This window comes from Xiphophorus hellerii, chromosome 9 (genome assembly GCF_003331165.1).
Source record: "Xiphophorus hellerii strain 12219 chromosome 9, Xiphophorus_hellerii-4.1, whole genome shotgun sequence".
In the NCBI taxonomy this organism is placed as follows: Eukaryota; Metazoa; Chordata; class Actinopteri; order Cyprinodontiformes; family Poeciliidae; genus Xiphophorus; species Xiphophorus hellerii.
Window position 1 is genome coordinate 16,072,178 of NC_045680.1, and position 26,628 is coordinate 16,098,805.

Sequence of the window (26,628 nt, forward strand, 5' to 3'; positions counted from 1 at the left end):
GAAAGGGTTTGTTTAACTGAAAATGAACTTTTTATTTTTTTACTTGACAAGAAAAACCGTGGCTGTACTGGAAGTGTTTACAAAGTAGATCTGAAACCATTGATATTTGGAACATGGATTGTATTGAAGTATGTTTCTTTGTGCTGCTTGATTTGGATACTGAGTGTTGAACCAAGCTGTGCACATGATGCATCCTTAATTACGAGGTGACCTTAATATCATAAAAATTATAGGAGGAAATGATGGTATTCATGCTGAAACAATACAACTGAGTTGTTTCTGGCTGGCAGTAGCACCAGGTTTAGCATCAGAGCGATAAAAATTAACAAAAATATAAAGGCATTGTCTTACCTCATGTTGGATCTGGTTGTTTTGGATAATTTCTCATTACAAGTCTAAGGATTAAATTCCAGCTGTCATAGAAACAGATAAAATTGGCAATTCTTTTTGTTTGAGTTGTTGCTGTCAGTTTGAGGCTTGGATAAGTCTTGGTTGGTGAACAATATTACCTTTTCCCACTTCCACTGGCATGAATACTGGTGCCCCTCATCTTCTCTGTTTCTTTTAATAGAGGGTGGGAGCCAGAAGAAATAAATTAAATAACTTGATACCTGCATGTTAATCCTGAAGAAAATAATCCCCATCATGATGCTGCCTCTGTTTCCTTGTAGGGTTGGTATTTCGAGGAGCCACATACGTAGTTTGACAAGCCAGAAAAATTCATTTTACGCTAAATGATGATTGGAATTTCAAATACACGATTGCTGTGTCTCCTGTATGATTAATTGTACAGGTGGATCACTGGTTGTTGTGTCAGCAGATTATCTGACCTCTGTATATCTGCTGCTCCTCCGGTGTTCACATTGGCTTCTTCTCTGGTTTATTATGCTCTCCTTGTCTGGCTTGTAAGCTTAATATTTTAATGGTTAATAAATAGGTAACTTGGGGGCTGGACACAAGTACACATCTCGGCTTACATATTCTTATTCATGAATAAAACACTAAAAGTCGTTTTTTATTTTTCTAAAACTTGTACGTTCTGTGGCCGTCTTTGTTGGTTTACTTCATATAATCCCAGTTAAAGTACAATGAAGTTTGTGGTTCTGATGTGACTGAATGTGAAAAAGTTTAAAAGATCTGTGTAATCCGATGGAGATCAGATTTCACCAGCAGTCTTTGGTGCAACCTGAATGGGTTTTGGCTGGATTACTGTGCAATTAAGCATGACTGGATTATTATCCAATCATCTCGCACAAATGTTCTTGCAAGGTGTGAACTGACTAATAAACTTATCACTCTGCCTGACTGTTGTATGTAGGGGTGTGTGTGTGTGTGTGTGTGGGTGGGTGCGCGTTTGTGTTTTTCCTTAGCTGTCATGAATTTGCATATGCACGTCTGAGCATTTGTGTGTTTGTATCTCGATCCATATCTGTTTGAGCCCGAGTCTTTGTGCTTGACTGATTGCTTTGTGTATCTGACCACAATTGAAAATGAATCCATCTCTCGCCTCCTCTCTCCCTCCGTCCTCTCTCTCTCTGTGTGTGTGTATGTGTGTGTGACTGTGTGTCTCTATCTACTCAGTTCCACCTTAAGAGAAGCTTTAGCAGCCTGTCCTGTTTGTGTTGAAGCCAACAGGCACAATATATTACAGTCTAGGGCTTGCTGCTGAAAAGCCCGCTGGATCCTCCACTGACCTGCTGTTCTTTCCTGCTTTCCTCTTTCGTTTTTTTTTTTTTTTCCACATTTAGATTAAAAACAAAGCTCTCACTCTCTCCTCCCTATCCCGAACCTCCTCCTCCTCCTCCTTCTTCCTGCTGCAGCAGTCAAGGCTTTAGTGTGTCAGAGAGACAGGGTGAAGAGGAGGAAAAATAAGAGAAGGGGACTATTTGGTTCAGCTGAGTGTTTATGTTTGTATGTTTTCCCATTGGACTGCTGGGTGAAAGGGCGCAAGGATAAGCCACAAGAAGAGTGGGAAGAGGAGGAGAAGTATAAGAGAGGAGCTTGCATGGACTGAATTCTCTCTCTCATGTCAGTACGTGTGGACCTGGACTGATCACAAGAAAAAAGGGGGACAGACACTGTAAGGCAGACGAGGAGGAAAGAGGAGGAGAAACTGTGACTTGGGTTTCACTAGGGAAAGGCGAAGGAGGAAGAAGGAGGCAAAGTCTGGTGCTCCGTTTTATCATGACCCTGTTGGATGAACGAACCGACGGAGCGAGGGTTCTTCTGCTGAGTATCAGTGGAAATTTGCGTTAGAAGGACAGAGAGCAACAAGGACGAGAGAACCCAGCGAAGGAGCAGAGACAGTTCTCCCTGAGTGTTTGAGAGTCTGGGTTTGTGTGTGACTGTGTGTGGGTTGGTGTAACCAGGTGGAGGGCAGAGGACTGGAGGGCCAGGGGAGTAACCTGGCCATCAAACGGACTGGAAGCCTCTCCTCTCCTGGGATCATGTACCCTCAGGGCAGGCATCCGGTAAGTTCACCCTCATGTCTCTATTTCCTGTCTGCTCCACTTTTTGTGAGTGTCTTTCTCAGCTCCAATCTGTCTGTGGCTTTTAATTTGTCACATTCGCTTTATCACCATTGTCCCTCTTGGATTTTCATGCTTCCATACTAAAATCACCTTCTACTAAAAACTTCCTTGCTGGGTTTTCCTCCTGCTTTCGGATTATTGCCTGCATCTCACAGTCCTTCTGTTTGTTTCAGCCTAACTCGCTTGTGTAGCTAAATTGACTGCACTGTAACATGAGGAGAGAGACATCGGGTGTTTGGGCTGAGAGTTTCCCCGATATGCACACACACTCACGCACACACACGCCCACCCCCTCATGACACCTCCCTCTCTGTCAGCTACAGCCAGGTCTCTCTGGGATCCTGTTGTTGATTGGCTGCATAGGTGGTATACAACTAAACCTGCTCTTCTCGGGTTGCGTGTTTTTATCCATGCTCTAATTACTGTTTATTCATCTCTGCGTGTGTTTGAGCCTGGAAGTGTATGTTTGTGACGATGTGTGTCACAGCACATCTGACTGCAGTAATGTATATGTGCATGTGTGTAGGAACCGACCAGCAGTGTTTCATCAGTTGATTTCCATTGTTTTTTGAGTTGCAAAACATTTCTGATCTGCAGTCATCCTAATAGCAATGTGTGCAATACCACAATTGGTTAGACTGTTTGGATATTTGGGAGGCTGTTACATTTCCAGTGACATGCATGAATGCTCTACGAGCCAATGTTATATTTGTTCCATTGGATGGACTTTCACTGCCCTTGACACGCAAACCCTGATATAGTTTTCAGTGGCCAAATTGGTTAATCTCATGGAAAATAGTGAGGAAAGGGTGAGAATGAGGGGAAACGTTATTAAATTGAGGACAGTTTTATTTCCTTTGAATTGATATCATTATCCCAATGGTGCTTTTGCATATTTTCCTAAAATTGTACAGACCTAGTTACCGTTAGATGATTTTGAATATACAGGATTTGCTAAAGTGCTGTTCCCTCTTGAACTTCTAGCATTTAATTATGTAGTGGAATGTAAACGATTTATGGTTTTAAATTTTTTCACTAATAAAATTCAGAGAAATCTTGCATGCATTTGTATTCAGCTCTATGGGTTAGCACTTTATAGGACCACCTTTCTCTGCAATTAAAACCAAAAGTCTCTTGGGGTATGTCTGTACTTCACATCTACAGGCTGGAATTGCTCAAAATCAAACCCAGTAAGATTGGCAGGACAAATCTGAATATCAGTGTTTATGTCTTGCCACATATTCTGTTGATTTTAGGTATAAACTTGGACTGGGCTGCTCTAATGCTTGACTATGATTTTATCTGAACCATTCCACTGCAGCTCTGACTGTAAGTTTGGGATTATGATCTTGCTGGAAGGTGAACCTCCACCTCTGTCTTGGGTCTTTTGCAGTCTCTGTTAGGACTGCCCCTTAAGAAGAGCGTTCCTGCACTTCTATTGTGCTTTGCTGTAAATACCTGCTGCGTTCCTGATGCTGTTTGTTGCACTGGACTCTATTTACTGGTGTCAGAGGAAGGGGGCAGCACATTTTCAGGATACTGCATACATACTTCAACAGGGATGCATCTGTAAAGTCTGTTCCCTTCTTCATCTTGGCCCTCAAACAACATAAAGACCTTAATGCTATGGAAAAATATAGGTTAGAAAGTCAAAAAGTCACAGAAGATGAGTTACAGCTTAGAATGACTCTAGCGTAGGCCAGTTGTTTGACAAAGGCCTTGATCTTGCTGCTGTAATCAGATTTGGTTGTCAGTCTCTTTGTATCTGCTGCAAATGGGTCACTGGCCACTTTGCCTCACAGCCAGCCACCCAAACAGCAAACCAATAAGCCAGCCAGCCAGCCATCACATAGAATTATGAATGACATTTTCACAAGAGGACGGCATGAGGAATCAATTATATGTACAGAGAGAATGCTAATAAGCCAGCTGCTGGAAAAGTTGCAGGGAAACTAGGAGAGGTGGAAAACAAAGCAAGAAAGCAAAATGTGTAAGAGCCAAGAAAAGAGCTAAAAACAACAAAAAAAATAAAGATGGAAAGAGTTCCTTCAGAAAGCACTGCTGGAGGTGGTAAGTGAAATGAAAGTGAATGAAGAAACGTGTGTGAACATTCCTCTGTTCTCCCCTTTAGAGGGATATTAGAGAGCTTCCTGCTGAGATGCTCTGCGTTTGTGATAAAGTTCAGTCTCAGACTGAGTCAACTCCAACAGATCGATAGACCCCCATCTCTCTCTTTCTGTCCCTATTTTGCATTTCTTCATTGGGTTTTTTCTCCCAACTTTTTCTGCAGTTCTCCTTGGCCAGTATACATTTTGTTTCTTGTTTTGCCATGAAATATAACCTGCAGATGAATGTAAAGAAGCATAGAATTGTGTTTGTTCATTTTTTTATACAAATTGCTATACTCAAGTATAAATGCAGTACATTTAAGTCACTTTAAAATTATGGTACTGATGTTTCTCTTGCCTTCTAATTTTCTGAGCTCTCTGTTATTTTGTTCTGTCTCTTTCCAATTATGGCCTTAGACAATTAGATGGTTACATGCAAACACTGAACTTGACCTCCCAGGATCCCATTAACAAGCACATTTTATAACTCTTTGTGTTTTTACAGTTTGCCTCTAATGGTGTTTTTCATTCCTTAAGTCAACCAAAAACCAACAGAGCAAGTCCATAACTCACTAAAATGACTTAAATCCTCGTAGTACCACTACTACTAATGTGTCACGTATTGACACATTAGAGCTCACAGTGACTTTAAGAACTCTTTCAGTCATTCAAATAGTATTGTGCATCAACATAAGATTTATGTGAATGTAGCACTTAATGATATTTATTAGATTAGGAGACTTTCTTATATGTTAAATAAGTTTGCATTATGAAGTAAACAACTTCTATAAAATAACATAATTCTTGAACTAATCTAAGCTCTAATGTTGAAAATATTAGATTATTCCTACTTGTCAACAGCCTCTGGTTCTTTACAATTATTACTAGCTTGTGACTTTTCTAAATAACTTATCGTGGCTAAATAATTTATTTAGAGCCAACAATATGATGGTTAGTGATTTAATCACACCTGGATGCTATGTTTGAGCAGGTGGATGCCCAGGTTGAGTTGTGTTTTCTACAAGATCTAAACACAGTTTAAAATTAATTATGTCTTTATCTGTAAACAAAAAAACAAAGGCTTCTTAATTTTTTGAAAAATAATAAAAAATCTTTTCTTTTCTTTTAGCCCCTTGTCGTGGTTCTTCTCATCTTGTAAGCTGAATGCATCTTTACAAGTCTCATTCTGTGATGAAACTATTAAAACGGAAAGCTTATGCTGAGGTGTGTCTGCATGTGCACTCCACATGGGAGCACTGAGTCCAGATCATCACATGTTGGCAGTGGAGTAGGCAAGAGGCACAGCTGCACAATATATTCAGTTAAAACCTTTCTAACTCTAACAGCGTTTGACTGCTTTGATACAGTATTCGGTTGGCTATCATATTTCAAGTGTGATGCCTTCATACTCTGCATGCCAGGAATATGTTTGACCAGTTGGATGGTCTGTAGTTGCCCTCGATGAACAACATATGTACATTTATAGTGGCTGAGATTGTAAAGCTCATAGATATGGTGGGGAGGTTTTAATGATGAAAGAGTCAGGAAAATTCAAGTTAGTCTTAATTGTTATTGTCATGGCGATATTCAACAATAACATTGCAATTCCTTGTTTTTTCAAATATCATGCAGCCCTTGTAATGTGTCGTGATACGATGTGAATCTCCTATTTCCTTATCTATCTTAAATATAAGTATTACTGAACTGACAAGCTGCCAAAATCTGAAACTGATCTGGTTCTGGTAGGTCCAAATTACGTTTTCTAGACGTCACCAGTGAGCTTTCAGAACTGTTGACGTTGCTCAGAATCAGTGACTTGAGCATCCAAAGGTTGAGTTTTATTTAAAGGAGAAGCTAGTCCATCTTCACTCTCTGGTGGCATAGAGGGAAAACTGAGAGCTGGGCTGTGAGGAGCGTGGAGCTGTAATTGGTTCCCCTGGATTTTTTGTGGAGAGCGCTATCAGAACATTGAGTGTGTGCGTGTTTGAGGGGGGATTTGTGTGAGGTGTGTTCTTGTTTAATTTTTCTGTGATTTTTCTTTTATGTCTCTGCCCCCTTAGTGCTTTGTGAGCACATAAATATTTGAATTAGCTTAGATGTGGGTAAATATTCATTGCAAAGTTCACTTGGGTTTTATGTGTGCACATTCTCTGTGAAGTGTAAAGTGCTGCAGTCAGTGTGTTACTATGCAGCTATCATTATGTTATCATAATTGTGCAGCGTCTTTCATTACTGGAAATGCTGCTTTAAAAAAGTCTTTAATAAATTGATTTATTCTTGTGCAAATGGCTAAAAACAGGAATAGAAAACAACATTTGACAGACCTTGCTGTGGTTGAAACAGTAGTGGCATCTTACTTGCATACAGTATTAGACTCTCTAATTGTTCTAAAAAGACTTTTAAGGCTCTTAGTTCTTTTGGACCAGCATCTGTTGCATGGCTATCGTTTATTGCAGGTTTTTATTATTGTGCAAACTTTTTAGTAGGCACATATATTTCTCTAGACTAGCGTGTGTGTGCATGCAGCCGTTAAAGTTTGTGTGCATGTAATCGAGAGTGGAAGGTGATTGGAAATCTGCAGTGACTTGTGTGGGTATGTGCTCTGTGTGCCAACAATAGCAATAAATAATGTCCTACTTTGATCACAACTGTTTGTGCGAATGTACAAGCCTCAGTTGTCTGCCACGCCCTGCGAGAGCCGCCTGTGTATCGATGAGTGTGTTGTGGATGAATTCAGATCACACCCACAGGCCTGTTGACAGTGTATGTTTATGAATCAATAAATTATTAACACCTTTAAAAGTAAGGAGCTATACTTTTGAATGAAAGGTTTCTTTCAGTTTTTGATATCGTCACCTTCCTAAAACAATGACCTAATTCATTTTTTTTGCCAAAAGTGATTTTGTTTTTTTTTTTTTGCCTAAAATTTTTGAACTAGACTTTATTTGACAAGTCTAAGACATTTGATTGTAGGTCTGCAGACTTTTATCAGTTCAGAAAAGTTTGTCATGTGAAGATGAAATTCAGAACTTCAGGTTGTCTGGAAATGTATTTCAGTTTAGTGTTTTCACATTTTGCCATATTACAAGTTTAATGTGTGTTATTGGGATGTTATGTCAGTATATGGTTTTCTTATTCTTCTCCAAATAACACTGTGGGAATTGAAACTGAAACATTTTACTGTTTTTCTTCTGTGTAAAAAAAACAGATTAGATGTAGATCACACATCAACAACAACTTTCAGGTGTTGCTGCAGATTGTCAATTGGATTTTGATCTGGGCTTTGATTTGGCCTTTCCAACAGAAGAACACGATTTGATCTAAACCATTCTTGGATTCCCTCACTTTATATTTAGCATCAATCTGATGAAAGGTGAATCTACACATTACTCTTAAGTGATTTTGCAACTTCCAACAGTTTTTCTTTCAATATTGCCCAGTAGGTAGTTTGTGCACCTTGCAATCAAAACTGATCAGCTTTCCTTTATCTTACCAAAAAAAGTAAGCCCACAGTATGATGCTTCCATAATCTTGTTTTACCAGAGGAGTGCTGTCTTTTGATACGTTGTGTTAATTTTATAAGACACAGCGCCTCAAAGATCAATTTAGGTCTTATCTGAGATCACCTTCTTCCACAATTTTTCTCCCTCACCTACATGAAATGTAGCAAATGGCAAGCAGTTCTTTCTTTTGACAATGGCTTTCTTCTTGCCTCTTGTTCACAAATGCTTTTATGAAGCACTGTAGTGAAATACCGACTCCCCCTTGTATTTCAAATGATGAGCATGGTAATTGATTATTCTTTGCACCAGAAAATAGAAAAATAAAATGTTTGCTTTCCCAAACGTACTTTGATTTTCACATTTGATTGCTTTTGATCTAAAGAAAGCAAAATAATTTGATATAAAGAGGAAAAAAGTCAAAGAAGTTCACCACGTATGGGTTAAAATTTGCAAAAAGGTTGGAAAACATTTTGTACTGTAGCAAAGCATCATAAGCAGGTATGAAAGTTTGACTTTGACACGTTTATTGTTCCAAACTTGTGACTGGTTGTTGCAGAAATAGTATTTAACCATTTCTTACAGAGTTAGTAAAGTTACATTTTAACCACAAAAATGTTGCGTTTTCTGAGACAAGTCAATTAAAAGTTCCTTTTTTCCACACATACCTTACTTGTCTCCTTCTTTCTAAAGCTGTGTCAAGCAGTTTCTTTTTCCACCAACATTTAAGATCGTAATGAAAGCCATGTGCGGTAAATAGCACAGCGGCTTGCTGTCACCTCCCAGAGATGACATTCTCCCCTCCTTTCCGTTGTCCTTGTCTTGTTTACATTTAATTTCACGGTGCATTTCAAAGGCAGCCCTTTTAGAGAGGCAAAAAGCCAAGGAACAACAATGCAGCCGCTGTGAGAGAGCCCACAGAACTGGCCAGAAGTCACACAAACAACCAAGAAGTTCTGATCAGATATCAGTGGCTGCTTGGTGTAAGCCCTCTCTCTGATTAAAAACAGGCCATTTTTTTATCCTCAAATCCTGTTTGCTGTCGTCCTTTCTTTGTCGTGAAAAAAAATGATCAGAGCAGGGCTTGGATGCAGTCCAGACTCTCATTTCCTAATATGTTTGCTGCCTTTTGCTTGTACCCAGAGCTACAATGTAACTGGCTTTCTGACTGACTGGTAACTAACTAGATAACTTGTAGATTGACTACATTAACTAATGGCTGCCTTGCTGGACTTTTGGATTACTGGGGAGTTGTTGGCATGTTGGATGACTGATTAGTTCATCCAACATGCTAGGTCGGTGTATTTGCCCTTTGAAAGCACAATGTGAGAGCCATAAACTGTACGTAGGGTTTGCTTTCTTAAATTGTGATAAAACCCATTTTTTTGTATCCAGCCCATTGAATAGTTTGTGAAATTGTAGGGAAAGCGTGCTCACAGTATTTTGGCTTCAAAAAAATGCTGGCTGATAACTTGGAATCCCATTCGCCTCTTCTGCCTTTCTTCTGTCTGTCAGAGTCTAAATCAATGAGCTGTTGCTTATGTTCGCTGCTGCACACATCAGCAAACACGCACATACACACACACGCACAAGCCTAGAGACATGTGCTCAAGGGGTACTGACACTCTTCTTCTTCACTTGGCATTTTTTCATGTCTTTTTTTCCCCCCTAAATATTTCACCATGCAATTATTATTTAATACACAGAATCCAAATGCGTCTTGGCTTGTTTCAGAGCGATACAAGGAGAGGAAAGAGAGTAAGAGGGAGAAGTGTGAAAGGAAAATAAAACAAGGTAGAGCTGCAACAGAGAGGGCATGAGAAAAGGGGGGGGGGAATTTGTGGGTGTTTTTGCTTGAATGAATACATCCCTGCTCAGACATGTCATCTTATACCGTGTGAATGCTGATGTGTTGGTAGAAAACGTGCCAGGGGCTAACCAGATTGACAGAGATGACAAACCGACAGATAGAATCGTGTCTTTTCCAATAACTCCCAGATGTGCATCTGTTTCACAGTTGCAGCCTAATTTCTGAAGCCACCATCAGTCGTGGAAAAACTGTCTGCAGCTAAAGGAGAAGTACTTCCATTTAAATGCAAGACACAAGTATAGATAGGAACAAAAGCCCGAAGCATGACTGGAGATAATTGAGGCAATCAGGAAAGACTGCTGCCACCCTGGACTAAAGAAGAGTAATCTGTTTTTTAAATGTAATTTTTTTTCACTGTTTTTTTTTTTTTTATTATTTACTTTTGGTGATGATCGCCAAGTCTTTGAGGTCAGAAGACTTTCATGCCATCACCCTAATCTTTAGCTTCTTTCACAGTTTATCCTAGCAGATTCAAACCAGACCTCCGGTTGGAGCACTCCTCAACTATAATATAATGCCAGAAAGAAGAAATTTGCTGGTAAATTCAAAAGAATACCATAGAGCTATGAATAATTTTGTCTTATGTGGTATATGTTGCAGACTATGCAAGTGAAGGGCACAATCAAATACTTTAGACCTGTATTGATGAGTAACCTGTCATTGTATTCCTCCTCCACATCTAGAACGAAGTACTGAATGTCTATTATCCAACTCTACTTATTCGTTTACCCATTATCAAACAGTGCTGCTCTCATTACGTTATGACACCTGTTGAATGGGGCTTGACGGTATGCATTCACTTGCTCCTGGAAATCTGACGTTCACTGATTTTCTCACATTTTATGACACATCTTGCTCTGTAATTTTAACATAAAAAGTCACTCTGATTTTGTGTTCGAGTTATGTAATTCCACTGCCTATAACTAATTGCTGGAAATCCTGGTTCTCGCACAGATACACAAGCAATATACGTTTCTTCATATCGACGGGCTACATGGACAGGGAGGCAGCCAGTAACACAGCAGCAACTCATTTTGTTTATAGATCTAGACAAAGTGAAGACAGCTTCCTGAATTTAAAACCAATCATCAGAATGGGAGAAAAAAAGTGAATTTTAAGTGGATTTGAAGGTTGGATAGTTGCTGATGCTAGACTAAAACACTCAGACTGGGTAAACATTTTAGAAACTGCTGATCTGCTGGGATTTTCACACACAACCATGTCTTGGCTTTACTTGGAATGAACTAAAACAAAAAGTAAAAATATATGGCTGGCAGTATTTACGCAGATAAAAATCCTTGATGATGTCAAAGAAGAATGGGTGGCTTGGTTCAAGAAGATAGAACAATAACAGCAGTTCAATTAACCAAAGATTAAAATCAAAGATTACTAAATATCATCACAGAAACACAACTTGTCAAACCTTGAAACAGGAGGAGAAGACAACAGCAGAACAACCGAGGGTGTAATTCACACAAGGTTAACAGAGTTGGACAATAGCAGACTAGAAAAATGTTGTCTTGATTTCTGTGCTGATATTCAGACGGTAGGGTTAAAATATGGAGTAAACAAGATCATCCATACAGCCGCGCTTGCTGTGTTCAGGCTGGTGGTGGTAGTGTGATGGTGAGATGGCTTATTTTCTTGGAACACATTTGTCCTCCTAGTACTAATTCACCATTGTTTACATTCAACATCTGAAACACTTGGCAGAAGAGAGAGTGATCTTTCTTGGACCTTTGTGACATCTTTACTGCTGCTTTGACTGTTTCTCACAAAACAGGAGAGTTGAAACACAATCAAACAGCAAATGTTTGTTATAATGTGCAAATGGCATTACTTACAAATACCTCAATCTTTGTAAACACTGCACATCTTCATATCTACGCACCCATAGCTCATGTATCTCATAGATTGGTTTTGAATACGCGAAAAGGTGCCCTTGATTATTTAAAATGGCCTAATTTAATACCAACTCTGGATACAAGTCTTTTATCCTGGAAGATGAAGCTCAGAGTGAATGGGAAATGCATTTTTTTCTGCCTGAGAGCTCTCCAAGTTTTTTTTTTTTCTTTTTTATGGGATTTTTCATTTCCTTTTCGCACTCCCACTGCCTTATTGCCTCGGGGTCAATGAAACTCATTCAGAAAGGTACAACTTGCAAATTGAAAGTGATACATTTTTTGAGGGTTTTTGTGTCCAATGGATGAAAGGAATTAAAATTTCTCTCGTCAGAGCACCATGCAATCTGCCGTGTTGACACCAATGGTTGCAAATCACAAATCTCTTGTATAATCATGATCTGTGACTATGGGCTTTGTTATACGACTTAGTGCTGCTGATGTAACCCGCCAGCAGCGCTCTGCTCGTGTGCATTCGCGTGGTTGCCGTTGGTAAGTGCGTGGCGGCAGATGGTGGGAGCGGTATTACCACAGGCCGATGGACAGTGCACAGGGTGAGCAGGCTGTGTTGACTACAGCAAAGACACTCTCTGTCTGTTTCTCTCCCGCTCTCTCCATCCCCTCGCCCTCTTCCTTCTGTGTCAGCTGAATGAATGGCTGGCTATCTTTCTCAGTCAGCAGCCACACTACTCTTTCATCATCTGTCTTTCTGCTTGTGCATTCATTCCTCTGAAAGAATGTCAGACTGGTCCATCACTCCCTACATCCATCCGTCCATCTGTCAGATGGGTATCCATCTCTTCTCTGACTTTTCCTCCCTTTCAATCCATCCGTGTACTCCCACCCCTCTGAGGTTTTGTGTGTTTTCCATGTGCTTAAAGTGTGAATGTGCATGTGCAGTGGTGCATGTTTGTTTGTTGATGTGTTTTTCAATGTTCTTATGGCCGTGTGTGTGTGTTTATGTGTGCTAGATCAGTATCTATCCCCTCATCCCTCTCTCCGCCCCTTCTTGCTTGAATGGGTGTGTGTGGTGTGAATCAAGGTCAGTGGGGATCTACTGGCAGACGCTAACCCTCCGCCCCGCCCTGTCCCACCCCAGCCCACCCCTCCTTCCCATACTCACACAGACAGAGGGTTTGTGTGCATGGTGTCCATCCAGCCATCTAGACGTTCCTGCTTTGCCTGCCTCAGCTCAGTTTAGCTCGGGATCAGCTCGGCTCTGCGGATTAATTACTCGGGAACCCATGGCGTCTCTGACCTCCGCCATTGGACTAATTGAAATCTAATTGAATTGTGCTTGTCTCAACTAATGAAACCCCACCACTGAAAGCGCCAGTCTTTTAGCCTTAGCTGCGAACCGATAACCACCCATCTGGGGCGTAATGACGGCATTGTCCCGCTTAGCTAATATATGAAATCATATTGGAAGTTAAGTATATTCAGGTTTATCAGTAAATGAGACCTCACTAACTGGGCTTAATTTCTTCTGTTTTGTTAGCTCAGTGGATATATTTGTAAGCTGAGGGAAATTAAATGGTGTTTGGGTCAGTGTTGTGATGCTGTGAGTTTTACCAGATACTTTCCTATCTTAATGTTGCATTATCAGAAAACCTTTCCTTGTCTTATGTGGCATCATGGTAACTCTGTGGGTAGCATTAAATGTTATCCATCAGATGACTCTGCTGACTTAAAGCTGCATTATATAACCTTTATAAAAAATATGGGGTGTTTTTTCATATTTTTTTAAAACTGTCACTATGGCCTGACATTATGTTATGAGATCGATAATCTATGAAGAAAGTGAACTCCTCTGCCTCCTCCTCCCTGTGGTCCTATTGCTATCTGCAGAAATACACTACTAACTCAGAAACAGCCAATCGGAGCCAGGAGGAGGATCTTAGCGCCGTCAATCATTCTCACATCCCCAGGGCTGTCTGATACGCTACAGCTAATCAGACAGCCCTGCACTATAAATGTGCAGACTAGATAGCATAGCCATTGATGACGGCAGATAAACAATCTTTTTTTGACAGTAACTTGATTCTCCACCATTAGCATATTGAGCAGTGTATAAATGAGGGTGACACAGCACTAAGATTGTCCTCCTGTATGTTCACTTTGATGACATTAATTATTAATTGAGCTGCAAAAGAGAAAAGCACTTCTCTACGAAAGCCCGTTTATCTTTGACTTCAGTAAATAAAGGCTAACAATAAGTAGGTGCTGCAAAATATTATGAAATGGGACTAGCGCTCTCTGTGACCTTTAGTATTTTTGACAATTTCTTCTTCCTCATATGTGATCATCGAGTGCCAGTAGTCTCTATCAGCTGAAAAATCTTATTGGAATGCAAGTGCAAGAATTGGGTTCTTAACAGGCTTTTATGGATGAGTACACTGAAACTTTACTGCAACCCTGATTGATGAGTTTGTGTATTATTAACTCAACATTCTGTATCAGTCTTTAGGACCCATTTAGGATAAACTGATACACAGTGCTAATACATCTTCTAAACAGGAAAGTAAAAAAAAAAATAACGCCACTACCAACAATGACAAGAACACTTGTTAATAATAAAATGTTTATAATCAAAATTGCCTTCTAATTTATCTCCTTATTGCACCTTTCTGTATTTTAAAAAAAATATTAAGCTACATAAATACATGTGAATATTTTACATAAAATAAACATTAATTTATATAGCTGGCAAAGTAGCACAATTGGGCACGAGTTGGCTTAACTTTGGCCAGTAGGTGGCAGCAAACTGCCTCCAACATATTGCTTTGTCTGTCTTGAATGTTGCTCAACCGGCCTTGGTAATTTATATTACCAAGGCCAGTAATGTAAACCACCTTGGTTATGTCGTGTTTTATATTATTAATTATGAACAGAGGTACTATAAGGCAGCTTAGTTTTGTGTTTTGAGATTGAGAAAATTAATTCCTACTACCTCCTAAGGATAATGAGGAACTGATGACATGAATAACGACCAGGTCTTATCCATTTAATGAATAATAAAGCTACACAATGTAGCAGGAATATACGGTCACTATGTTATTATTTATATGACTATGGTCAGTTTGAAATAAAATATTTGTTGGATCCGTTCAAAAAGACACATCAAACCAGCCTTGAAAAGGTTTGACAGTGATGCAGACTGCATGCACAAAATTTGTAGAGACAACATGAAAGTTAATATTATAAATCTCACGAGGCAGCAAAATTAACCGAACTGAAAAGAAACGAAGAGAAAAAAACCCGACAACATAGGAACACGTCCTCTGAGAACAACCTATTCTGCATGCTTCAGCTCCAAAGAAAACAACTGCAGCATCAAAAGCATCAACAGCGCCCGTGTTTCTCCACCGTCATGGAGACTATGGAGGAGGCGGGCTGCTGTCAGCAGCGCTTTAGACAGACACGGATGGCGGGTGGTGCTGGACCTCCTGGGAGTTGCTTGTTTTGTTGGGCCTTCTTTAGCTTTTAGCAGGTGAGAGATGGTGCCGTGATTGTCTTCAGTTATTCATTTGATGTTTCTTCCCTTCTCAGCTCCTTGTTGGCTTGAATACATTAGCAGCACGGCAGAGTAGAGGGGATGCTAATGTAGAAGTGAGAGAGGAAAGAGGAGAGGAAGAAGAAAGGATGGAGCGAGTGGAGGGAAGGAGTCAGTCATTAGGGGAGGAGGAGGAGAGAGAGGCAGAGGACAAGGCTTTATGATGTGTGGGAAGAGGAAGTGACCTTCCCTCTCACTTTCATCTTGGCTCTTTTCTCCTCTTGCCACACAGATGCACAAGCACTCACACACACACTCACAGCTTTCCTCACCAACACAGCATGAAGTGGGTGTTACAGTCCCCTTACGAACAGCCTATCACACACACACACACACACACACCCACCCACCCCCACACACACACCCACACACCCCCACGCACACACGCCCACCCGCACACACACACCCACACACAAAGAGAGAGATGTGTATGTGTTTGTCATCCATTCTTTTTTTTTGTCTTTCACCTCTACAGGTCCCCTTGCAGCCTGGCCAGTCTTTCAAGTTCACAGTCCTGGAAACTCTGGACAGAATCAAGGAGGAATTCCAGTTCCTCCAGGCTCAGTATCACAGGTACGGTTACACATGCACCACAAAAGCAAACATGCATAGAAATAAACGTAGGTAGGTAATTGGGTGAAAGGAAGGGCATATCCTGGATATGTCACTACTCTATCACAGGGCAAAGCAGAAACATACGGCACAAACAACCATTTACACAAAGACAGATGAGAAGAACTTGTTCTTCTTACTTTAATTTATTGTCAACATGCAGTGAATTTGAAACATTTGAACGTAAAGCAGGTAGTTTTTCTGGACCCAATGGGGTGGGTTACATAGCACCCTGTTGGGGTACACACGGACCTCTGATGAGGATCTCATCTATGAAGTTGATTTAATCCCCACTAGACTAACTTCGGTATCCAGAAGTCATTATTTGATAACTTAAAAAGAAAACGTTAAATAGGAGAGACTCCTGTAATATCTTCTGTGGAATTTATAATCTATTTTATAAGATGGAAATAAAAAATGCAATTTTGCTGTTGTTTGTGCAGCCTGAAGCTGGAATGTGAGAAGCTGGCCAGTGAGAAGACGGAGATGCAGAGGCACTACATCATGGTGAGTCCTGCCTCACTTCTGATGGAGTTGTTTAGGATGTGTTTAAGAAAAATCTCAAGTCCTCTGACAGAAATACAGACTAAATTCTAATTAGCTAGCATAACCAATGTTTTGTCAAAGGTTTATGGGCGAGACTGAACCAGGGGATGAAACTTTAGATTACTGTAGATCCAGGAAACATATAAAGGTCAAGAACTAGATTGAGTGGATACTGGTTGGTATAGGAAAATTAGAACATTTTTTAATGCTTCTACTATCTCATTTTTTCAAGAGTGGTTTTTGTAATTTATTTTATAACGCAATTTGCTTGGTCCAAAAAGCAATACGATACGTCTTAAAGGAAGGCAAGTCAACTTGATGTGGCCATAAAAAAGTGAAGATCAGAAAATCAGATAGAAACAATAACAATAATAAAAAAATTACAAAGCGGGAGAAAGGTTCACTAAATTGTAGCAATTTTTATTAATGTTATTTTTTAGTAGGAAATAATTTAATTGAGCAAAGTTGCTTAATTAAATTATTTATGTTTTGTTTCTGACACAAAACATACATTTATTTGTGATTTTAAACGTATTGATTAAACAAAGCATCCACCAATATTATAGATGGCATACAACTTACAGAAGTTGTAGAAATGAAAGTTTTCATTTCCTCTACTCACATTAGTTTCATTTTCATTTCTCATTGCACCCATTTCTCCTTCAAACCTTCTACACACATATTTCAGTCTGTATCTAAGGCTCTTGTTTTCTTCTCCTGAACTAACAATCTGAGCTCTCCGAGTCGGATCGTCTAAGCGACTAAGGGCTCACTTCCGTCATAAGCCTTCGTCTGTGGTACAAAACCCGCACACCGAGCCAACCAGAATACGATATGCACCATCTGCTAAGCTGCTCGCATTTCATAAACCTGGGAGAGCGGGCAGGATCAGGGCTGTAAGCTAGATAGACACACAGATGGATAGACAGAACGAGGGAAATGCAGACAGGCACCTAGATAGAAGGAGAATGTGTGGAAGAAAGGAAGCAGCAGACAAGAAAAACAGCAGTCAGACAAAATGATGGAGAGTCCTGCTGAGAAGCAGGATATCAAATGACAAATTACTCACATACACGAAAATCATAGCATACTCCTTTGTATACATCTAAATAGACCATTGTTTTAATCCATTTAAGGTCTTTAACAATGGGAAATTTTACAGATAAGTATAAATAAATGAATGTTATTTAAAGCTGTATTTCTCTATTAGGTCAAACATGAAACATAAGTTACGTTATTTTCAACAAGTTGGCTTCTGCTATGTTGCTACTTAACGCTGTCAGCATATTGTTGAATTTAATCCACACTCTGCAGTTCTGTACTTTATATATTTTAAAAACCAGCTCTTGGATATGTTCATTCTCTTTCAGGATGAACAATTTTTTAGACTGAATTCAGACTAAACAAGTGTTACTATGCCAACATACTTCAGGTCGCTGTATTTTATCCTGTATACGGGATATAATTAAGAACATTGGTATTCTTTTCTTTTTTGTTTTCCCAGACAAATACATACTTTCACCCTGTCTCCCCTGTGTGATTTCCTGGTGGTGGAGCATCAGCTTTGCTCTGCAAAACTTGATTACGTGAACAGATTTTGTTTATAACCTGTTGCAATTGTGCCAAAATCCTTTGAGTGATGTAAACATATTACAATAGCACAATGATTACAATCAGTGCTAACTGAGCACTCAAAAAACCCACAAGATTGCAAAAAACAATACATTTGGTGTTCTTCGCGGTCCAGTGATTTGTATTGAATTTGTTGGTGTGGCTTTACATGTTCAGCTAGGAAAGTGAGATGCAAAGAAAGCATCTGTGCATCCTGCGCAGGCTCAAATGATCATTTTTTAAGAGTTTCTGAGGTAAAGGTGTTGTACAACCAGAACTAAATTTGTATTTGGAGACACGCGGGGAGGAGTACTTCCCGAGTGTTTTTGTAGAGTTGAGTTTGGAAAAGGTCTGGACTTATCTTTAGAAAAAGATGTGACATTTTCAGCTTTTTGACTGTTTTTAAGTTTAGGCTAATCCTTGGTAAAATCAGGTCAGACTGCTTCCAATGCAGTCAACTAATTTATTGCCTGCAAGGATAATTAATCCACTTTATATTTGACCTTATTGTATCTGATTGTCTCTTTCACTATGAATACGATTTTACATGTTGACCAGCATTGCAAATTATTGTTCAGTAATTATACGAAGTGTGTTTTTACAGGAAGAATGTTTTTCCCATTTACTACAGAGGATAAGAATGTTTATATATATATATATATATATATATATATATATATATATATATATATATATATATATATATATATATATATATATAAATAAAACAGATAAATTGTGTTAGGAAATGAATACTCCTTTTACATTATTTATTATCTTTTCAGAAATGTTGTGAGAACTAAACTTATAGGTTGAATGACAATTTTACGCTGAAATATACACACTTTTTGGTCTAACTAAATTCCAAGTTTATTCATTTAATTGTTACACTAGTGAAATCGGTTGCAATAATTAAAATCAAATACATTAAAATTAAATTCAGTGCCCATCTGCTTAAGTGTCAAATTGTCAATTCATTCTCATCTAATTTATTTTTCATTATTTCCAGTTACTTACCACATCTTTAGTTAAAAAATAAACAAGAAATAACAATTCAGAACAGATTTTCTGAAGCACAGGAAGACATCCCCGTTTCTCCGGTATTCTCTATTTTAGCTGAGGGTTTTGCTGAATTACTATGTGGAACAAGTGGTCTAGACAAACATCCACCTTCTGCACTATAAATCTTCTGCATCTGTAATTATACAATGAAGAAAAATCACATTTCTTTGTTTTTACATTGTAATGGTTGCCCGCTGTCATCAGGTCAAACTGTTTATGATAATATATTAAAGGTCTCTGCCTCTGTGACCAGTGCTCTGCTGGTAAATGCTGCATCTTTAGGTTCATTGGAGGGCTGTAATAGCTACCCATGGCAAGAGGTCATGGAGCTGCAGATGCTGATGACATATTCATGTAGGTTAGCATGGCAGACGTTTAGAACCCCAGGCTGTATTACTTGAACAAGGGCTCACTGTGGTGCACTGGATGGTTAACGCACTGCTCTGCTACTTCATAGGCATGGCTTCAAAATGAGAGGGAGGGAAAGAAAATGAGAGAGAAGAGAGGAGCTCAAAGGGAAAGATAGCTGCAGAGAAGAAAAAAAACGACTGAGAGAGTGTCAGACAGAAAAAGAGGGAGCTTCTGAGGGACGGAGAGAAGGGTACAAAGAAAAGAAAAGATAAAAAGGAATAGAGGAAACTGACTGAGATGACTAAGATATATGCAAGGAAGGAGTGAGAGTGAAAAATGCAGAGAAAGAGAGAGAGGAAGTAAAAATACAGATACCAGGGGACTGAGAGAGAGGATGGAGGGAGGAATAAAAGATTCTGCAGATGGATGAAATGGAGAGAATGCAACACAGGGAGCAAGAGAAAGAGATAGCAGTGTGTGAGTGTGGGGGTGCGTGAACTAAAAGAGAGAAAGAGAGATGGTGCATGCACAGACACGTAAATAATGTGAAGCAACAACGGACTCGCTGCGCCCACAGAGGAGATAACCCAGAAGGCTATATTTAGCTCGTTAGGCCTGTCATCCACTGAGGCCTGTTTCCACAGGCTGGGGGTCTGCTCACCACGCTGCACTGCTCCTGCTTTTACTATTCATCACTGCTAAGCCCCTAAATATACGGTACTGGAACGTGGAGACATGGTTTCATATGGTTATGTGCAGCTGATGCATATGAATGTTTTTATGTAAGCCTAACCAGCTAGCTCCCAGGATGATATCAGCAATAATAAAAATACATTTCGCATATAAAGTGTTTGACTATAATGAGGTGTTTGCATACAGAAGAGTTTGAAGATCTGGATGATTTCTTTTCCCCTACCTGCAGTTAGTGTCGTTTACTTTCTGCTCTAACCGTGATTGTTTCCGGTTGAAAAAATCGGTTCATGTTTGCATATTTTTCACCTGATATCCAACAATGCCTCTTCCTTTCCTCTGGAAATTTAAAAATAACTGTACTCATCACAAACAAAACAGTGTTTTGAACTAGTTTACCATAGCATTTAAACCCCAAACGTACACAAGATGTTCCTTCAAGAAATCAAACGTGTGCCGGCATGACCGCAGCACCCTCTTGCTTTAGCAAACCAGCGATGGTTCTATGCTCTGTTCAAACTTGGTTCTGTTAGGGAAAGTTTAATTACTGTTTTGGTTTTCCAAAGAGCAACATTGATAGCACATAATTGCAACACAAAAACATCTCTTTCCATAAATGTTTGACATTCCCACAGTTTCCTGACTTCCTGTAGATGACTGCAGTGCTTGGAGAAATTTTGTCAACATAAATCTCCTAGTTGGTTTCATTATTCATCAAAATTGTTGTCTTTATATCATCAGTCTAGTATGTAAAGCTTTATAATGTTGGTATATGCCAGAGTAACATTTCTGACTGCGGATTAATGATTGTAAACAACAGGAGTTGCATATTTCAAGCTGAATTTATAAACACCTGTTGGGGACAGTCCTGTTGGTGCTTTTAGATGAATCTGTCAGCATTTATAAATTCAGCTCAAATCAGCTGATGTGAGTGATGTGTTGGCCTACATTCACTGTATGACAGCCAATGAAAATGTGAACAAAACTGAGACGATAACAATCTTCTGTTGTTAGGTTTGTGATTTTTATTTTAATATTGCTGGATAATATTGTTCTTTTTCAGGATTTTTAAACAACTTAAAACATCCAGTTGCTTGGTGTTCTCCATGAGCTAGTCTAAAGCCACTGAAAAAACATTTTTTATTACCTCTAAAGTGGGGCTTCTGCAGTTCTTTACTTATGCCAGGGGTGATGCTTTTGCAATAATAACAGGAAAATGCTATAAGTAAACCTTTCCTCTGGTTTAGTGCTGCTATTGGTTTGTAAAAAAAAAAAACCCAAAAAAACAAAACACCTCACACAATAATAACCTGGTTATTGTATGGCACATGACTGATTATTTGTTTATTAGGTGCTTTTTTGCTATTTGTGGAGAAATGTTTAAGGAATACAGAGAATCATTTTATCACATTTGTGTAGATTACTAAGAGATGGTAGTTGTATAAATCTAGTAGACTTGGAAGTAATTGAATATAAATATTGTGTTATTTGATTGCAGACAGAATACAGTATAACACAAATATGTGAACTGGCGATCTGTGTGGTGTGCAGTATTAAATATTTATATAATATGTAGCTATTGTTAGATCTGTGAGATGTATTTTTATAAGTGTTTGGAATGTTTATTTTCCAAACATCTTCTGCTATACTTATTATTTTATACCTTTCACACTTAATATGACATTGCTCAGATTGTTTCTACGTGCTTTGTTGCAATGCTACACTCCAGTCAGGTTTACAGGTTTTGTATGTTTGGATTCATAGACCTTCCCTCTGCTTTGTTTTGAAGAGTAGATATGTTTTATATAGTTTATGTCACTGGTGAATCACATGTGGGAGGGGGGTGGAACAAACAAACTCATACATCAAGTTATGCACATTGTGGATGTCTGCTTTTCCACTCTGGCTGTTGTATTTATAATTCATGGTTCTCAGATTTCACTGCTCTCCTGGAATCCCACTGTGTATTTTTAAATAAGGCTGCATTATAGCCTTGGCTAATGACGGGGGGGGGGGGGGCGTAGATGTATCGGTCACATGCCTACACAAAGTGCAAAACATTAGCCTGGAGGGCTCTGTTCTGTTTATGAGAGGTTGATTTTTTTTAGAAAGAACAAATAAGGAGGCAGTAAGCTTATTCTTAGTATTTTGCTAGTTTAACCACTGCTTTTTTTTTCTTCTTCAGCCTATCAAAAAGTGTTATTTGGTCTCTAATATCTACCAGTTCTTTGTTATGATCTTAAGGATTTCTGAACTCTTGTGCAGCTCTCCTCTCACGCCGACCGTCAAACACAAGACTAAACTCTGAGGACAGTGAAGACTGGCTGGCCCTTTTATTACAGACCATAAAAAAGACATATCCACTGGAGGGTGACAGCTCACAGTGGGGTGTCACATTAGGTGGCCTTTCCATCACTGTTAGCATGTGTGTGTGTGTGTGTGTGTGTGTGTGCGTGCGTTTAAGTGCACTGCAGGGAAGCTACAGGAGTCCAAGTGTTAATGAAAGACCAAGTTGCTGGCATGAGGCATAATATTGTTGCACCTAATTTTACAATAAAAAACGAGAGTAAGACATGGTGTATTAGAGTATTTACCTTAGAATTGTGTCTTTCTGCCTTAGAAACACAATTTAATGGTGTTTGATCAAAAAACGTTTGACAGTGTTATTCATAGTTTGTTTTTTCAGTGTGACTCCTTTATTTGGTTATAATGTCACAAAAATGGAGATACAGAACTTTTTTATGTTGAACTTTAGGATAAATTTACACCTTTTGCGATTTCTATTTTGTGTATCTCTTCAGCTTCCAGCTCTTGATGAAACCGATTCTGAAAAGCTAACAAAACCAAAGCCAGCATTAGTTTTGTCACCGTTTTGTGTGTTCTGGTCTATTGGCACCATTTAATAGAGAGTGAATGGTCATAAGGGCCATTTCAGTCAAATACAAACTCATAGCAATCAATTGAGAGAAGTTGGAGATTTTTATCGAGCATTTTAAAGAGGAATTTGTGTTATTATTATTATTAGTGGTGTTATTTGCACACATATGTCTATTTGCATAATTTTGAGCATGTCAAAAAATATTTCAAACTTGTCCACCCAGTTCTTTACTTTGATTTTTAAAAAAAGACATTTTTACACAATTACCCCATTATGGAAAAATAACAATTCAAATGCAGCATTAATATAATGACATCCATATCCATAATGTAGGTATATAAACATCTGACATGCAAATAAGTGGTTTATCAACAGTAATTTCCAAAATTTGATCACATTTTTAAAGACTTTAAAGATAAAAGCCACATAATTAAAATCTGTACTTGGTAAGCCACAATAAGATTGACTAAATCTTTTAATAGCAGGACAATTACAATTACTTGTCTTCTATTTTTCAGTAAAATGTTTTGTTTTTTTAAATTGAATTTTCTAACCATTTCATTCTAAATAAAGAAAGACTGTAGTTTCACAGTGAGTGTGATTGTGTGTATCAGGATTTTATCACTGAGTCACACTGGTCATTTATTGAAACAGTGGGACCTTGTACGTGTTTATGCTTTCTCTATGTCCAGCCCCTCAGGCAGGATGAAGGGTGAGTTGGTGTGTGTGTGTGTGTGCGTATGTGTGCCTATGTGTGTAGATTAATGCAGTGCTCTCAGCCTCTTACTCCTCTCTCAGCTCATCTGTCTGATTCAAGTTGACACACTGTGTTCTCCTCTGCAACATTACAGTCACAGACTGCTTAGGAAGGGGGAGCATAAGATGGGGTGCAGCTGGGAGGGGTGGTGGTTGGAGAGAAGAAAAAAAAAACAGATGAAAGACATATGAGAAAAGGGGGCACAATGGCACTGACGCAGACGGGAGAAAAATTATGAGGAGAAAAAAAATGAGGACATTTACAAAGAGAGGGAGAAAAGGAAAACACGACAGAAAAGACAAAAAGGGCACATTTTTTGTTCCAGTACAAATGAAGCTTAAGAGATAGAGGAAGAAGTCAAAGTGATGTAAGAGAGCTGGAAGGAAGAGGTCAGAAACTGAACAAGGATTGCTTTTGCTGAGGTAAATGTTGCTCTGCCATCCACTAGTGGTCCTGGGGATTAAAGTATGGCCAGATGTAGGGGAGGGTTGAGCTGGTTTTAAGAGTCTTAAACCTGTCTGAACTGTCTGAGGGACGAAAAACAAAGTATTCATAAAGACTCCTGTAGGGTCTCCTGGAGGGAACGCACTATGAATGCAGGCATTCTCAGACTCAGCTTGGGCACTTTGCAGTTATTCTGCCCTACGATCGCAGTAAAAGGGCTGAGAGGAGAACTGCCAACGCTAAATGTCAGTGGATTTAGTCATCACCCTCTGAAGAAGTTGGTCTGCCAGTGTAGACTACAATGTTAGCTACAAACTGTATTTATCTATCTATTGTTTTTTAATGACCCATTTCTTCTGTTTTTTTTGTTTATGTTATGTATTGTTATGATGAATGATGTCTTTGTCAAAACATTATCATATTTTGAAATAGTAATGAAAAGCTTAATTTCAGTGAACCTAGTGCTTCAGATGCTTTTATGTGATAATTGGTTCAAGATGCAGTTCATCCAACATACTGTTGACTTGTTCAGTGTTTGTGGAGATTTTACCAAAACGCTTAAAACGACATTGTGATTTTCCCTCTGCAATATTCATTCATTCATTCATTCATTAAGGTGTAAAGAACATAAAATAATGCTTACATTTTTCATCTAATCTCTAATAATTACAATGTTATTACCCTAGTAATTATCAATAACAATTTTTGATAATTTCAAATCTATTCACATTTATTATTGTAAACGTTTTACAGAATATCTACTCTAAGTAACTCTTGGTTTGAAAAGTAGTCTAATTTGTTTGGTGTCTCACACAGTCTGTAATGTAAAAATAATTCACAGCAGCCCCTCCAGCTGATTCAATACAGGAATTAGAATATGGAGCCAGAAATGAACATAATACACCCCATTTAACATTGGTGGTACACTATGTGTCTGAGTTTGTGTGGGTGGGCAGATGAAAGAGACAACTTCACCCAAGAGACATCTATGAACAATGCTTTTGTTAAGGCTTGAACACACATCCACACCCACCCACAGACTCCCACCCACATGCCTGTGTACACACAAACACACACTGTATCAATACACACAAACACACACTGTATCAATACAAACACGCGTATAGGTACACACACACGTCCCATTTAGATAAATCACCTTGGATTAGACCAGCTTCCTAAAGCTCATTTTAAAGTCTTTGCAGAACGCACAGAAGGGGTGGAAAAAGAAGACGTTCAGAGGGAGAAAAAAAGTCTGGCACCAGTGTGTTACCCTCTCTCAACACCATGTAGGTGGAGTTGGGAGGGAAGACAGAAGGAGCAAATACTCCCTGAAGTACGCAAGAGTGGAAAGTAGGAGGGAAACACAAGAATGGAGGTAGAAACAGGAAGAGGGAAGAGAGAAAGGATAGCTTGTTGAGAGAGTTTTAGGAATTCTCTTCTTTGTGCCCTGATGACGGCAGTGTGGCGGGAACGTTATTAGGGTTATGAGTGGAAGAGTTAGACTTTCTAAGAATTTGAAGACAATTTATGAAACACAATTAGAATGCCTAAAAACAATCTCATGTTTATATAAATTAAGCATTATCCTGAAAACTTTTATCTTAGATAGTGTTGGCAAACATCTGGCATCAACTGTATTGATGTCAGTGATGATGTCATTAAGTCTCATGCTACGCTATGCAGACATTCTTCTGCACTGATGATGAGTTGCTCAATTTAGCATGCCGAATGTTTCTAGCTTTTCTTCTTTTATGTAAGGAAAAGCTTCCTATGGAGATGTTTTAAAATGAGCATGCTTGCTATATTACTACGTGTTTGCTATGCTTTTACGCCAATGTTTTTGCATTTTCCATATTAAAAAAGTACATGTGGCATTATAAGAGTTTCTGAACTGCTGTTATAATATTAGTCTAAGATGAAAGTTGTCCTGTGTCCTACAACAATTTAGTTATCAGGATTTATTTGAATGCACTTATGTGGACCTATGATTTAAATGTTTTTTTTTCATACACTCATATTGCAGTACACTCATATTGCTCATTGTCCTTGGATAGTGACATCAGCCATTTGGCTCAATATCCCTCTGTCTGGCCTCACACACACACCACACACACAGGGCTTCTGCAGCACACGTGTAAAAAGCGTCAAATACAGCATAGATTTTTCACTGAATCCTGAATGAGATCACTGTGACACAACAGAGAGATTATA

General features: G+C 38.9%; 1 protein-coding gene across 3 annotated transcripts in view; it reads left to right on the forward strand.

Annotated features, from left to right (window-relative positions):
- Positions 1-1,652: 1,652 nt before the first annotated feature.
- Positions 1,653-26,628, forward strand: part of tle2b (TLE family member 2, transcriptional corepressor b) — an 80,155-nt gene continuing 55,179 nt past the window's right edge. For all 3 annotated transcript variants that reach the window (XM_032573250.1, XM_032573252.1, XM_032573251.1), the window contains exons 1-3: positions 1,653-2,471; positions 15,939-16,036; positions 16,519-16,582. In XM_032573250.1, the coding sequence (XP_032429141.1) occupies positions 2,448-2,471; positions 15,939-16,036; positions 16,519-16,582 (186 nt within the window). In that variant the 5' untranslated portion in view covers positions 1,653-2,447. The remainder of the gene's footprint in view (positions 2,472-15,938; positions 16,037-16,518; positions 16,583-26,628) is intronic.